This window comes from Dermochelys coriacea, chromosome 17, assembly GCF_009764565.3.
Source record: "Dermochelys coriacea isolate rDerCor1 chromosome 17, rDerCor1.pri.v4, whole genome shotgun sequence".
Classification (NCBI taxonomy): Eukaryota; Metazoa; Chordata; order Testudines; family Dermochelyidae; genus Dermochelys; species Dermochelys coriacea.
This window is the reverse complement of record NC_050084.1, coordinates 23,944,532-23,957,000: the sequence shown is the minus strand read 5'-3', so window position 1 is coordinate 23,957,000 and position 12,469 is coordinate 23,944,532. Positions and strand designations below refer to the sequence as shown.

The window sequence follows — 12,469 nt, the reverse complement described above, 5'->3', positions numbered from 1 at the left end:
GGAGAGTCCAGAGGAGAGCAACAAAAACAATAAATGGTTTAGAAAACCTGAGTAATGAGGAAAGGTTAAAAAAACTGGACATTTCTTAGTCTTGAGAAAAGCAGACTGAGGTGGGAACCTAATAACAGTCTTCCAATATGTGAAGGGCTGTTATAAAGAGGAAGGTGACCAATTGTCCTCTATGTCCCCTGAAGGTAGGGCAAAAATTACTGGGTTTAATCTGGAGCAAGGGAGATTTAGGTTCGATATTAGGAAAACTTTCAACTCTCAGGATAGTTAAACTGTGGAACAGGCTTCCAAGGGAGGCTGTGGAATCCCCGTCACTAGAAGATTTTAAGAACACCTGGACAAACACCTGTCAGGGCTGGTCTAGGCAGAGGTGAAAGTAAGATAAAAGACTTACCAGTACAGGGGCCCAGCCATGCAGGGAGCCCTATGCAGTCAGGCCCACAGTCCTGGCCCTGCAAACTCACTCCCATGACAGCAGGGTTTGTGTAGGGCTCCCTGTGCAGCCATATAGCCAGTGACACCCAATCCCTGCAGGTGCAGGGGACGCTGCCCTACCATCCTTACTGATGGACGTATTTGTTTGTCCATTTCCTGCTACACCTCCATCCATCTCCTGAACCCCCTCCCTGCCCCTGACTCCCATGGGCCACTTACTTTGTCTCCTGTCCCCACAACCGCTTTCTGTTCTGGCAGGATTTGATTGTCCTGGAGCACCGAGCCCCACAGCCAGTTGCTGCCTGGCCTTGAGATGGCCTGGGTCACTGGACTTGTGTCTCAATAGGTAACTACAATTTCCCCAACATTAACAATGCAGGAATTGCTAGCGTGGGTCTGCTCCCAAATGGACTGTGCCAGGTGCTCCAGGGGAAGGTCTGTGACCCCCTGCAGGAGGGAAGTTTCCTTCTAACCCCACTAGCTAAGTGGATGGTGGATGGTCCCCCAGAGCAGGGAACTGAACACCTGGGCAGACAGACCCCTTACTGTCTGTGTGATCTGCCTACGCAGACAAATGCTGTTCAGTCCTGCTCAGCCCCCGGCCAGGAGCTAGCACTGAATTGTGACAGTGACAGTCCTCCTTCCCCCAGTTGTCATTACCACCCTGCCTGCCCCTTGTTTGGTGTCTCAGGTGAGGCCCTGAGCAAGGATAGAAACACTCTTTCCTGCATCTCCCCCAGCATATGGTGGGGAGGTTGTGGCTGGGACAGGGGCTGTGGGGGGTTGTGGATTGATTGGGGCGGGTCACGGCTGTCGGGGGGTCGTGAACTGGGCAGGGGCTGAGGAGGGAGGTTGTGGCTGGGCAGGAGCTGTGGGGGATTGTGGATTGATTGGGGGCATGGCTTGGTCAGGGCTGTCGGGGGGGTCGTGAACTGGGCAGGGGCTGTGGGGGGGGTCATGGCTGGGCAGGGGCTGTGGGAGTGGGGTCATGGCTGGGGGGTTGTGGATTGGGCAGGGGCTCCAACCTCCTAGACCTGTCCCTCAGCACTCAGCCAGTTCCACAGCTGGTTATACCAGTAACCAAGGGCCTGGAGCCACAGCCTGTGTGCCCAGGAGCTGCTTCCCTGGGCCCAGGCCAAAGCCAGCCTGTCTTGCTCGGGGCGCACAGCGGGGAGCCGAGGCCACGTTACCCACATGCTGGCCAGCCAGCTTGCAGGAGTGCCGGAATCTCCCTAGCCATGCGGGGGGCAACCGGTGCCTGGACCGAAGTCCCTCCCCACACGCCACCCTTCCCCGAGGCCCCGCCCATTCTCTGCTCCTCCCTCCGTGGCCCCACCCACTCGGCCTCTTCCCCGAGGCCCCGCCCTCGCTCCACCTGTTCCCCTGAGGCCCCAGCCGCTTCTTGCTCCTCTCCAAACCCTCCCCCTGTTGCTCACCCTTTAGACAGGTAAAAGTGATGGGACCATGGCCCCCTGGTCCCCCCGATCCCGCACCCCTGCTCAGGAAATATTAGCCCCCAAGAACCACCCCCCACCACCCGCAGGGCAGCAGAGTCCCTCTCAGACGGTCTCCAGCTTCCTTTGAAATCAGCCCAGACTTAGCCTTCGAGCTACCAAAGCCTTTATTAAAACCAGCCTGGGTCAGCTGGCCCAGCGAGGCCAACGGCAATAAACAGCATCTTCCCACAGAGCTGCTGGAACTGCTCAGGCCTCGTGCTGCAGGATTCAGACACCAAGACCTGCTCACACAGGCACAGAGATCTCCAAGGGGGATGACCACCACCCAAAGCACAACATGATTGGCTGCCCGCTCCTCTCCCCCAGCCCCGGCATGGCACAGCTAGCCAACTCCTCTGTCTCCTCAGCCGCTGGTGCTAGTGGCTCTGGGGGCCGTATGCGGCACATAGTAAGGCAACCATTTACAGATGTGGCTGCTGATTTGCAGAGCCCAGCTGAGACCCCCCTGGGCCCATCTCCTGAAGTGCCAGCTGAAGCCAAGAGGTTCTCTGGCTGAATAAGGCCCACTGGGTCTCCTGTTGGACACCGAAAACTAGGCCCCAGTTCTGAAATGTCAGGCTATATACGTAATATCTGTCTAGCCTGTGGTACTCCCTCACGGATATGGCAGCCCAGTGCTGAGCCCCAGGAGGGAGGGGTATTTCATGGACAAGGGGCATTAAGCAAAACTCCCCCATCACCTCTTCTTGGTCCCACATTCCCCAACTGCTGGGAGGGACAGAGAGAACACAGCTGCCAGACCCTGCAACCACAGGCAGTGGGCTGAGGGGCAAGGCACAGACATGGAGGTGTCACATGTTGAACAGGTGGTGAGAGCACCTGGACAGGACAGGACATATGGGACAGGGCCCAGATGGGATGAAGTGGGGAGGGCGCATGCAGGGACAAGATGTGGCTGATTTCTACCATCCCAGGCTGGCTTGGAGACAAAGATCTGGCCTCTATTGCTCACACCATTGTCCCTTTGCGGCTGGACTGCAGCAGAGCAACAGTGGGCATGATACCTTCAGGTCTTGGGAAATTCCAGCTAGTTCAGAATGCTGCAGCACGTCTCCACAGGCTGGCACATCCAGCCTGTCCACTGCTCTCTGCGCTGGCTTCCCACAGCACCTCGGATCAAGAGCAAGGTCTCGGGCCTTATCTTCAAGGGGTTCCGTGGCCTGGCCCCAGGATACCTGACAGCACCTAAACACTGGGATGAGAGCCATGGTCAACAACTCTGCTCCCGCAGGCCAATGGAACTCTGCACATCAGGGCACAACTGGTGTATGCAGGAGCCAGAGATTGGTGCAGGCTGGTCCCAGCCTGCACTGACCTCCCCTGGAAGCAAGGACTATAACTAGCCAGTCTGGCCCTTCTGGGTAGCATTGAGTGACTGGGCTGATGATTCCCAGCCAGGGGATATAAAGGAGAGCCCAGCTCCAGGAGAGGGTTGGGAGTGTGGTCTCTGTTGGCTGCAGCAGGAGGGTGTGAGAGGGCAGGAAACCCCGTTCCCCCTGCTCCAGGGTGGGGAAGATCCAGCCCCTTAAGCTATCAGAGGCTGGGGAGCCCCACAGTCACAGCTGAGAACAGGACTGTAGCTTTTTGTTATTGTTCCATGCTTCTTTTTTGTGTTAAAGAATAAACAGCCTTGAGGAAAGGGGTATAGACTGACCTGGACGTGCCTGATTGGCCCAGGCTGATGATCAGGTTCACCAGCCTATGTGGGCCATCACCAACCTCATCGCCTTCCTCTCTGAGTGCAAACTGCACTGTTCTAACCAGCCTTTCCTGAGTGTGTGTGTGTGTGTATACAAACAAGCAAAGCACTACACTGCACACACATCTCCCTCTGACAGGTGACAGATGTTAGTCACATTGCTTAATGCGTGACTAGAAGGCACTTAGATATTATGGGGGTCCAGAGCACATGTCAAGTTGGATGTGGGTGAAGAGAAGGCATGTGGAGAAGGACATGGGAAGAGAGGGTGGATGCATGGGGCAGGACACCAGCAAGTAGGGGATACATGTAGGGAGGTGACATGTGGGGTGGGACATGGGAAAGGAGGGAATATGTGTGGGATGTGTGGGGTGGGATACGGGGGGGATACAAATGAGGAGGTGGGATGGGTGCAGTGGGATGCAGGCAGGGAATACACGTGGGGAGGTGGGAAGGGTGGGGTGGGATGCAGGCAGGGGGATACACGTGGGGAGGTGGGAAAGAATGGGTAGGATGCAGGCGGGGGGGATATATGTGGGGAGGTGGGATGTGTGGGGTGGGATGCAGGCAGGAGGGATAATGTGGGAGGTGGGATGTGTGGGATGGGATGCAGGGGGGATGCACATGGTGGGGTGGAATTCAGGCAGGGAAACGTGGGGTGGGATACACATTGGGAGGTGGGATGCAGGCGGGGGGATACTTGTGGGGAGGTGGGATGTCTGGGCTGGGATACAGGTGGGAAGATACATAGGGACGTGGGACGGGTGGGGTTGGATGCAGGGGTATGGGATCCACGTAAGGAGATGTGATGGGTCAGGTGGGCTGCAGGCAGGAAAATGCATGGGGAGGTGGGATGGGTGGGGCAGGATTCAGGCAGGGAAATGCATGGGGAGGTGAGACAGGTGAGGGTGGGATACAGGTGGGAGGATACATGTGGGGTAGGATCTGGACTGGGAGGGGAACCCCTACAAATTTCACACACTTCGGCTTGAAGCCAACATCCGTTTGGATGGCTGTAAAGGGGCCCCTGTGAGCATGTGGGATGGACTGGGGCAGGAGTGGGGTCTCCAGGGAGGGAAAGGCAGGGCCCCTCACACGTAGTTCTTAAGGGCATAGCTCCCCAGGCTGGAGTGCTTCACCATTTTATACTTCATGGGGTATGGCGCCTCTTGGCTGTGGGGGCAGGAGCAGCACAGGATGCTCCCCCCAAACACCAAGAGGGCACTTGAGACCCAGCCCACATAGAGGGAAGCCCCAAGCTCCTTCTTTAAAGCCTCTGGCACCATGGGGTTGTAGAAGTTGCTGATGATGGTGTTGGCCGACCAGGACACGGGGATGAGCAGCACAATCCCAGCCAGAATGAAGACAGCCCCGGCGGTGATGGAGATCTTTGCCTTGGCTTCCTTGTCATCGACGCACCTGGTGCACTCGGCCCCAAAGATGGCAAAAAGGAGGGCAAGGAAGGATGCCAAAATGGAGACCACAACTAGGGCACGGGCTGCCTGGAGGTCCGAGGAGAGGTCCAGCAGCGAGTCGTAGATCTTGCACTGCATCTGGCCTGTGCTCTCGTACACACAGTTCATCCACAGCCCCTCCCAGAACACCTGGGCCACGACGATGTTGGAGCCGATGAAAGCCGTCACCTTCCACATGGGCAACGCACAGGTCAGGAAGGTGCCCAGCCAGCCCAACACCGACAGGGCCAGGCCCCCCATCTGCACGGCCATCACCGACATGGCTTATGGACAAGTCACGCTCTCACCTTTGGAGATAGTGGGAAGAGCGGATTAGAAATGCTGCACAGCAGACACACACACACATCCCAAGTTAAATGCCAGTAATTTGTAGGAGGTGAAACAGGGATTGCAACAGCAGAGGGAGCTGGATCAAGGCCCCAGATTAGCTGGTCAGACTCAGAAGACTTGGTTCTGCCACAGTCTATCTGGGTGACATTAGGCAAGTCACTCTGACCTTGCTGTGCCTTGGTTGCACATCACTACGATCTGAGAAGTGGCACTTGGGGTCTTATGTTGGGCGTCTAGGCCACAAGCCAAGTTCTAGGAGACAGAGCTGGCTTCCTGTAGGCAGAGCAGCCGCGATACCCATGGTTACCTTCGCTCAACCCTGTCCATTATATGCCAAACTTTACCTGTTCAGGCTGAGCTTTTTCGGTGACTGCTCTTGCATGAATGTGGATTGTGTGCATGTGCATGGATTGCATGCACATGTACATGTATGTACGTGTGTATATGTTGTGACAGGTTTGGGCCAGATGGCTACAGGAGAGTGATAGAAGACAGATATATTAGCCCCAGGTTAAGCAGGTCCCTTTTCCCAGGGTAAGGGAACAGGGGCAGTTCCAGAACAATCAGGAATTTGCTGGAACCAATTAAGGCAGACAGGCTAATTAGCACAATTGGAGCCAATTAAGAAGCTGTTAGAATCAATTAAGGCAGGCTAATCAGGGCACCTGGTTTAAAAAGAACCTCACTTCAATCAGTGAGGGGTGTGCAAGGAGCTGAGAGGGCATGCTGCTGGAGAACTGAGGTGATCTGATATCAGGAGGAGGGTCCTGTGGTGAGGATACAGAAGGTGTTGGGAGGAGGCCATAGGGAAGTAGCCCAGGGAGTTGTAGCTGTCACACAGGTGTTACATGAAACACTGTAGACAGCTGTGATCCACAGGGCCCTGGGCTGGAACCTGGAGTAGAGGGTGGGCCTGGGTTCCCCCAACTCCCTACTTGATACTGGAGGAGTTGACCTGGACTGTGGGTCCCAGCAGAGGGGAAGGTCCCTGGCCTGTCCCCTGACCCACTAGGTGGACCAGCAGAGACTGTGGGGATTGTTCTCCTTCCTTTTCCCCATGCTGGCCAGTGATGAGGGTAGCTGAGTGAATGGCAGGTTTGAGCCACTAGCAAAAGTGGCCAAACTGAGGGCTGCCGTGAATCTCTGAGGCGAGCAAATCTGCCAATAAGCGCAGGACCCACCAAGGCAGAGGCCAGCTCCCCAGGCCATACTCCCCAGTCTCAGTGAGTGGCCCACACTAGCTAGCCTCTGCCCCCAATTCCAATACCTCTTAGCCTAGGGGGAAGTGCACTGGGCTGAGAGCCAGGAATACAAGTCTCACCTCACTTGCTGACTGGGGGTGATAATTCTGTGCCCTGCACTCCCTTATTCCTGAGCAAAGACTCCTGAGATAGAACACAAGTCCCTAGTAGGGCAGACTCAAGTCTCATCCTCTTAGCCACATAATCGCTCAGAAGTACTGTGCCAGGTCCATGTGCTTGGTTATTGCTCTCTGACCACTAGACAACATTCCCCAACCAGAGCCAAGAACAGAATCCATGAATCCTGGCTCACTGTGTTCCACTGCTGGCAAGGAAATAGTTGTGTAACCCACTGGCAAGTGACTACCCTCTAGTCAGTGGCAGGTACGTATAGAGGATAACAAGCTAGTCCTTTAGCTCAAATGGCAGAGGGATGTGCTGTGGATATGACTATCCTGGGTTCAACCCAGCTTGAGGGGTCAATATGGAATTTCTGTTTGGGTTTGGGTTGGTTGGTTGTTTTTTCCACACAACAAACTAAAATAAAGGAACATTATTAAGGCTGCATAGTCAAGTAGTCAAAAGTTATGAAATACCAGAATGAAAGGTTACCTGTGCAACTTTAATTTGGCCCCCTTGTACATTATGCTGCATTCTTTTATTACTTGATCACATGCTAATTTTTCCATATTTCTGGCCTCATTCAGTGCTCAGAATGCCTTGTGCTCTGGAATGAGGCAGTTGTTCAATATCTTTTCATCTTCATCATTTAAGGTGTGGCCCAGCACTTTATTTACTGCCCACATTCAAAACCTGCACCAAAGACAGAATTACTAATTTCCTGTGGTGCTCATCACTACGGTACCTGAGCTCTTCACAACACCTGTAGGAGGTAGGGAGGTGGTTTTATTTTCATTTTACACTTGGAGAACTAAAGCAGAGAGAGAGTAAAGGCAAAAGTATTAATTTGGGTGTCCAACTTGAGATGCCTAGCACCTGAATTTGACTTAACACTTTTTATTTATAGCACTTTATATCATAACAGGCAGTTACAATATCTTCAACACACAGCTCCTGTTTAATTCAGCTGCAGCTGTGCATGCTCAGCACTTCTGCAACTCAAACCCACCCAAGTGTCTCATGTTGGGCACCCAGAAAACAAGGAACATACAATTAATGACCAACTGTGAACATTGCATCCTACAGGAACTCTGTGACTTAACCATGAGACCATCCTTTCTCTTCCTGCAGACCCCTGTCCCATGCACCAAACACTTTCCAACTTCTGCAATAAATGACGTTCTACAGACAAGAGACTCCTTCACTGCACCATCCTGATTCATCCCAGAGCAGTATCCATCCTGTGCAGTGAATAAGGCAGGGGTCCTCTGGAAAACTAGTATGTAATCATATGCATTCTGATACAGTCTTTAATGATATGTCCAAGGGGACCAAATTAAGGTTGCATGGACAACTTTAATTCTTGCAGTGTTGTTGTAGCTGTGTTGGTCCCAGGCCAAGGTGGCTGAAATAATATCTTTTATTAGACCAACTTCTAAATTAGACCAACTAGTTGAAGTTTGACAAAGTTATAAGCAACTGAAAATATGGTTTTATAATGGAAAGAGTTAGGTGATCCTAGTGCTGGGCATCACTTGTATGTGATCCCTAACTGTTCTGAAAGCAATTCCAGGATTCTAACCTATTCTAGTTATGTGCTTCCTGCAAGGTTTGCACCAATTTCAGCAAAGAGCTGGCCAGTCAAAGGGTTCCCACTGCTGGATACCAGCTCTGAGTGGCTTGTAGAAGGCTGATCTCTTGGTAGGGGTGTCTGTTGAGCTGTAGCTTGTCCTGCTGTGGTTGGCTGGTCAGCTGTCAGACTGGAAGGTATCATTAACCACAGAAGTTATTGAGCAGGGACTGTAGAAGAATGCTCAGCAATTGCTGGTAACTATGAAGTTACTCGCTGGCTGATTAAGTGTGGTTCTCATTACAGAATGAAATGAAGTAAAAACAGCAGTATATGAATCAATGATAGTGTTTGATTATCAGACACAGTTGTGGATCACTAGGTAAGTGTCACAAAGCCCTGCAGAGTGGACACGCCCTGTTACTGCTCCAAAGAAACGACACTGCTATTTGTGTCACTTGTTCCATTGTCTTTGGTTTTAGTCTCACTTCCCTGCTCCCCATTCCTCTCTCCTCCATTTTGCTCTAGCTTCTTCCTCTTCCCTCTTTCTCTGGGGTGGGCTCAGGGGTAACAGATTCCTCCTAAAAGTGGGGAGGGCATGTAGCCATGCCTCCTCCGTGGCCCCACCCCTACCCCTCCTCTTCCCCCGAAGCCGGAGCTGGGCTGGGGAGCCTGGGCCCATTCACCTGCGTGGGGTGGTGGGGCCTGAGAGCAGCCCCTGGCCATGTCCCTGCCCTGCAGGCCCTCCTCTCAGGGCAGGTGTAGGATCCGTGGCTCCCCACAGCAGCCTATGCAGCTGTTACCAAAACCTGGCTCTGGTTTTTGGCCTGGCCGGGAGGCGGGGCCTTGGGGCCGAAGAGCCATACCCAGGCCATGGTAAGAGCTGTGGACCCTCCATCTGCCCTGGCCAGGGAGCCCAGGGGGTGGATCACGGGCCAGGGGCTGCTCTTGGGTCTCCCATCCTGGGCAGGTGGAGGGTCTGTGGCTCCCCACAGCTGCCCAGGCTCCCTGGGCTGCTCTTACCTGGACCGGGCTCCAGCTTCCAGCCTGGCGAAGGGAAGGAGCCTTGGGGGGAAGAGGAGGGGCAGGGGGCTGGGCCTGTGGTGAAAAGTGGGAGGGCTATGGCCTGTTGGCCCCACTCTCCCCCACCCGGTTCCGGTGCCCCTGGGTGGGATCCCATCCTCCTGACCAGAAGTTCCTGCTAACCCTGGGAACACATCAGAGCCCCTCCCTTGTAACAGGAGCCCATGGAGTCACTGGAAACTGACATGTGACAAGTGTCATCTATTCATCAACCTGACTCACGTCAGGTGCTGGGGTCATCTCTTCCCAGAGCTGTTATGGGAGTGTCATGCCCTCCTCACTTGCGGTCAGGATGGAACAAACAATGTTAGCATTAAGGACAAAAGAAGGAGTCAGTCCTGGGGCCATTTTTGTTCAAGAGCTTCATCAATAAAAAATACGAGGAGTATTTGTGGCACCTTTCAGAGTAGCAGCCGTGTTAGTCTGTATTCGCAAAAAGAAAAGGAGTACCCGTGGCACCTTAGAGACTAACAAATTTATTAGAGCATAAGCTTTCGTGAGCTACAGCTCACTTCATCGGATGCATTTGGTGGAAAAAGCAGAGGAGAGATTTTCCACGGGTACTCCTTTTCTTTTTGTGGCACCTTGGAGACTAACAAATATATTTGGGCATAAGCTTTCGTGGGCTAAAGCCCACATCATCGGATGCACGCAGTGGAAAATACAGTAGGAAGATATATATACACAGAGAACATGAAAAAATGGGTGTTGCCATACCGACTATAACGAGACTAATCAATTCAGGTGGGCTATTATCAGCAGGAGAAAAAAAAACTTTTGTAGTTATAATCAGGATGGCCCATTTCAAACAGTTGACAAGAAGGTGAGAGTAACAGTAGAGGAAAAATTAGCATGAGGAAATAGTTTTTACTTTGTGCAATGACCCATCCAATCCCAGTCTTTAGTCAAGCCTAATTTAATGGTGTCCAGTTTGCAAATTAATTCCAGTTCTGCAGTTTCTCGTTGGAGTCTGTTTCTGAAGTTTTTGTTGTTTGGAGAATTGTGACTTTTAGGTCTGTAATCCAGTGACCAAAGAGACTGAACTGTTCTCCGACTGGTTTTTGAATGTTATAATTTTTAACGTCTGATTTGTGTCCATTTATTCTTTTACATAGAGACTGTCCAGTTTGGCCAATGTACATGGCAGAGGGGCATTGCTGCCACATGATGGCATATGTCACATTGGTAGATGTGCAGGTGAACGAGCCTCTGATAGTGTGGCTGATGTGATTAGGTCCTATGATGGTGTCCCCTGAATAGATATGTGGACACAGTTGGCAACGGGCTTTGTTGCAAGGATAGGTTCCTGGGTTAGTGGTTCCGTTGTGTGGTGCGTGGTTGCTGGTGAGTATTTGCTTCAGATTAGGGGGCTGTCTGTAAGCAAGGACTGGCCTGTCTCCCAGGATCTGTGAGAGTGATGGGTCGTCCTTCAGGATAGGTTGTAGATCCTTGATGATGCGTTGGAGAGGTTTTAGTTGGGGGCTGAAGGTGATGGCTAGTGGCGTTCTGTTATTTTCTTTGTTGGGCCTGTCCTGTAGTAGGTGACTTCTGGGTACTCTTCTGGCTCTGTCAATCTGTTTCTTCACTTCAGCAGGTGGGTATTGTAGTTGTAAGAACACTTGATAGAGATCTTGTAGGTGTTTGTCTCTGTCTGAGGGGTTGGAGCAAATGCAGTTATATCGTAGCGCTTGGCTGTAGACAATGGATCGAGTGGTATGATCTGGATGAAAGCTAGAGGCATGTAGGTAGGAATAGCGGTCAGTAGGTTTCCGGTATAGGGTGGTGTTTATGTGACCATCGCTTATTAGCACTATAGTGTCCAGAAAGTGGATCTCTTGTGTGGACTGGTCCAGGCTGAGGTTGATGGTGGGATGGAAATTGTTGAAATCATGGTGGAATTCCTCAAGGGCTTCTCTTCCATGGGTCCAAATGATGAAGATGTCATCAATGTAGCGCAAGTAGAGTAGGGGCGTAAGGGGACGAGAGCTGAGGAAGTGTTGTTCTAACGTTTATGTCAGAACGTTGTTCTGACATAATGTCGGCATACTGTGGGGCCGTGCGGGTACCCATCACAGTGCTGCTGACTTAAAGGTATATACGTTGTCCCCACATGTGCAATAGTCACCAAGTCAAGCCTCCTGAAGGTGGGATGTGGGTGTGTGGGGGAAAAAATGCTAGAGGTGAGGCTCTGGAGAAGGGGATGTGGTGTATGTGGGGAGCACAGGCGGGGGTGGGGCTCTGGATGGTGGGACGTGGGCTGTGTGGGGAGCACAGCCCGGGGGTGGGATGGGGCTCTGGAGGGCGGACGTGGGGTTTGTGGGGAGCACAGACTGGGGGTGGGGCTTTGGAGAGCGAGACATGGGGTGTATGGGGAGCACAGGCTGGGGGCGGGGCTCTGGAGGGGGATGTGGGATGTGTGGGGAGCCGACCCTGGGGGTAGGGGCTGGCTCTGGAGGGGGGGACTTGGGATGAGTGGGGAGCACAGGCCGGGGGCGGGATGGGGTTCTGGAAGGGGGGACGGGGGGTCTGTGGGGAGCACAAGCCTTTGGTGGGGCTCTGGAGGGGGGGACATGGGTGTGTGGGGAGCACAGACCGGGGGCAAGATGGGGCTCGGGGGGGGGGGATGTGGGGTGTGTGTGGAGCACAGACCGGGGGCAAGATGGGGCTCTGGGGGGGGAGTACAGACCAGGGGCAGGGTGATGCTCTGCTGGGGGGACATGGGGTGTTTGGGGATCACAAGTTGGGGGCAGGGTGGGGCTCTGCAGGGAGGATGTGGATGTGTTGGGTGCATAGGCCAGTGGCGGGGCTCTGGAGGGGGGGGATGTGGGGTATGTGGGGAGCACATGCTGGCAGTGAGACTCTGGATGGAGAGGGGGCTGTGGGATGTATGGGGAGCACAGGCTGGGGAAGGGGCTCTGGAGGAGGGACGTGGGGTGTGTGGGGAGCACAGGCTGGGGGTGGGGTGGGGCTCTGGAGGAGGGACATGGGGT

General features: G+C 53.4%; 1 protein-coding gene across 2 annotated transcripts in view; it reads right to left on the bottom strand.

The window, feature by feature from the left end:
- Window positions 1-2,053: 2,053 nt before the first annotated feature.
- LOC119844745 (claudin-4-like) overlaps window positions 2,054-12,469 on the bottom strand; it is a 34,182-nt gene continuing 23,766 nt past the window's right edge. For both annotated transcript variants that reach the window (XM_038376055.2, XM_038376056.2), the window contains one exon: window positions 2,054-5,422. In XM_038376055.2, the coding sequence (XP_038231983.1) occupies window positions 4,752-5,396 (645 nt within the window). In that variant the 5' untranslated portion in view covers window positions 5,397-5,422 and the 3' untranslated portion in view covers window positions 2,054-4,751. The remainder of the gene's footprint in view (window positions 5,423-12,469) is intronic.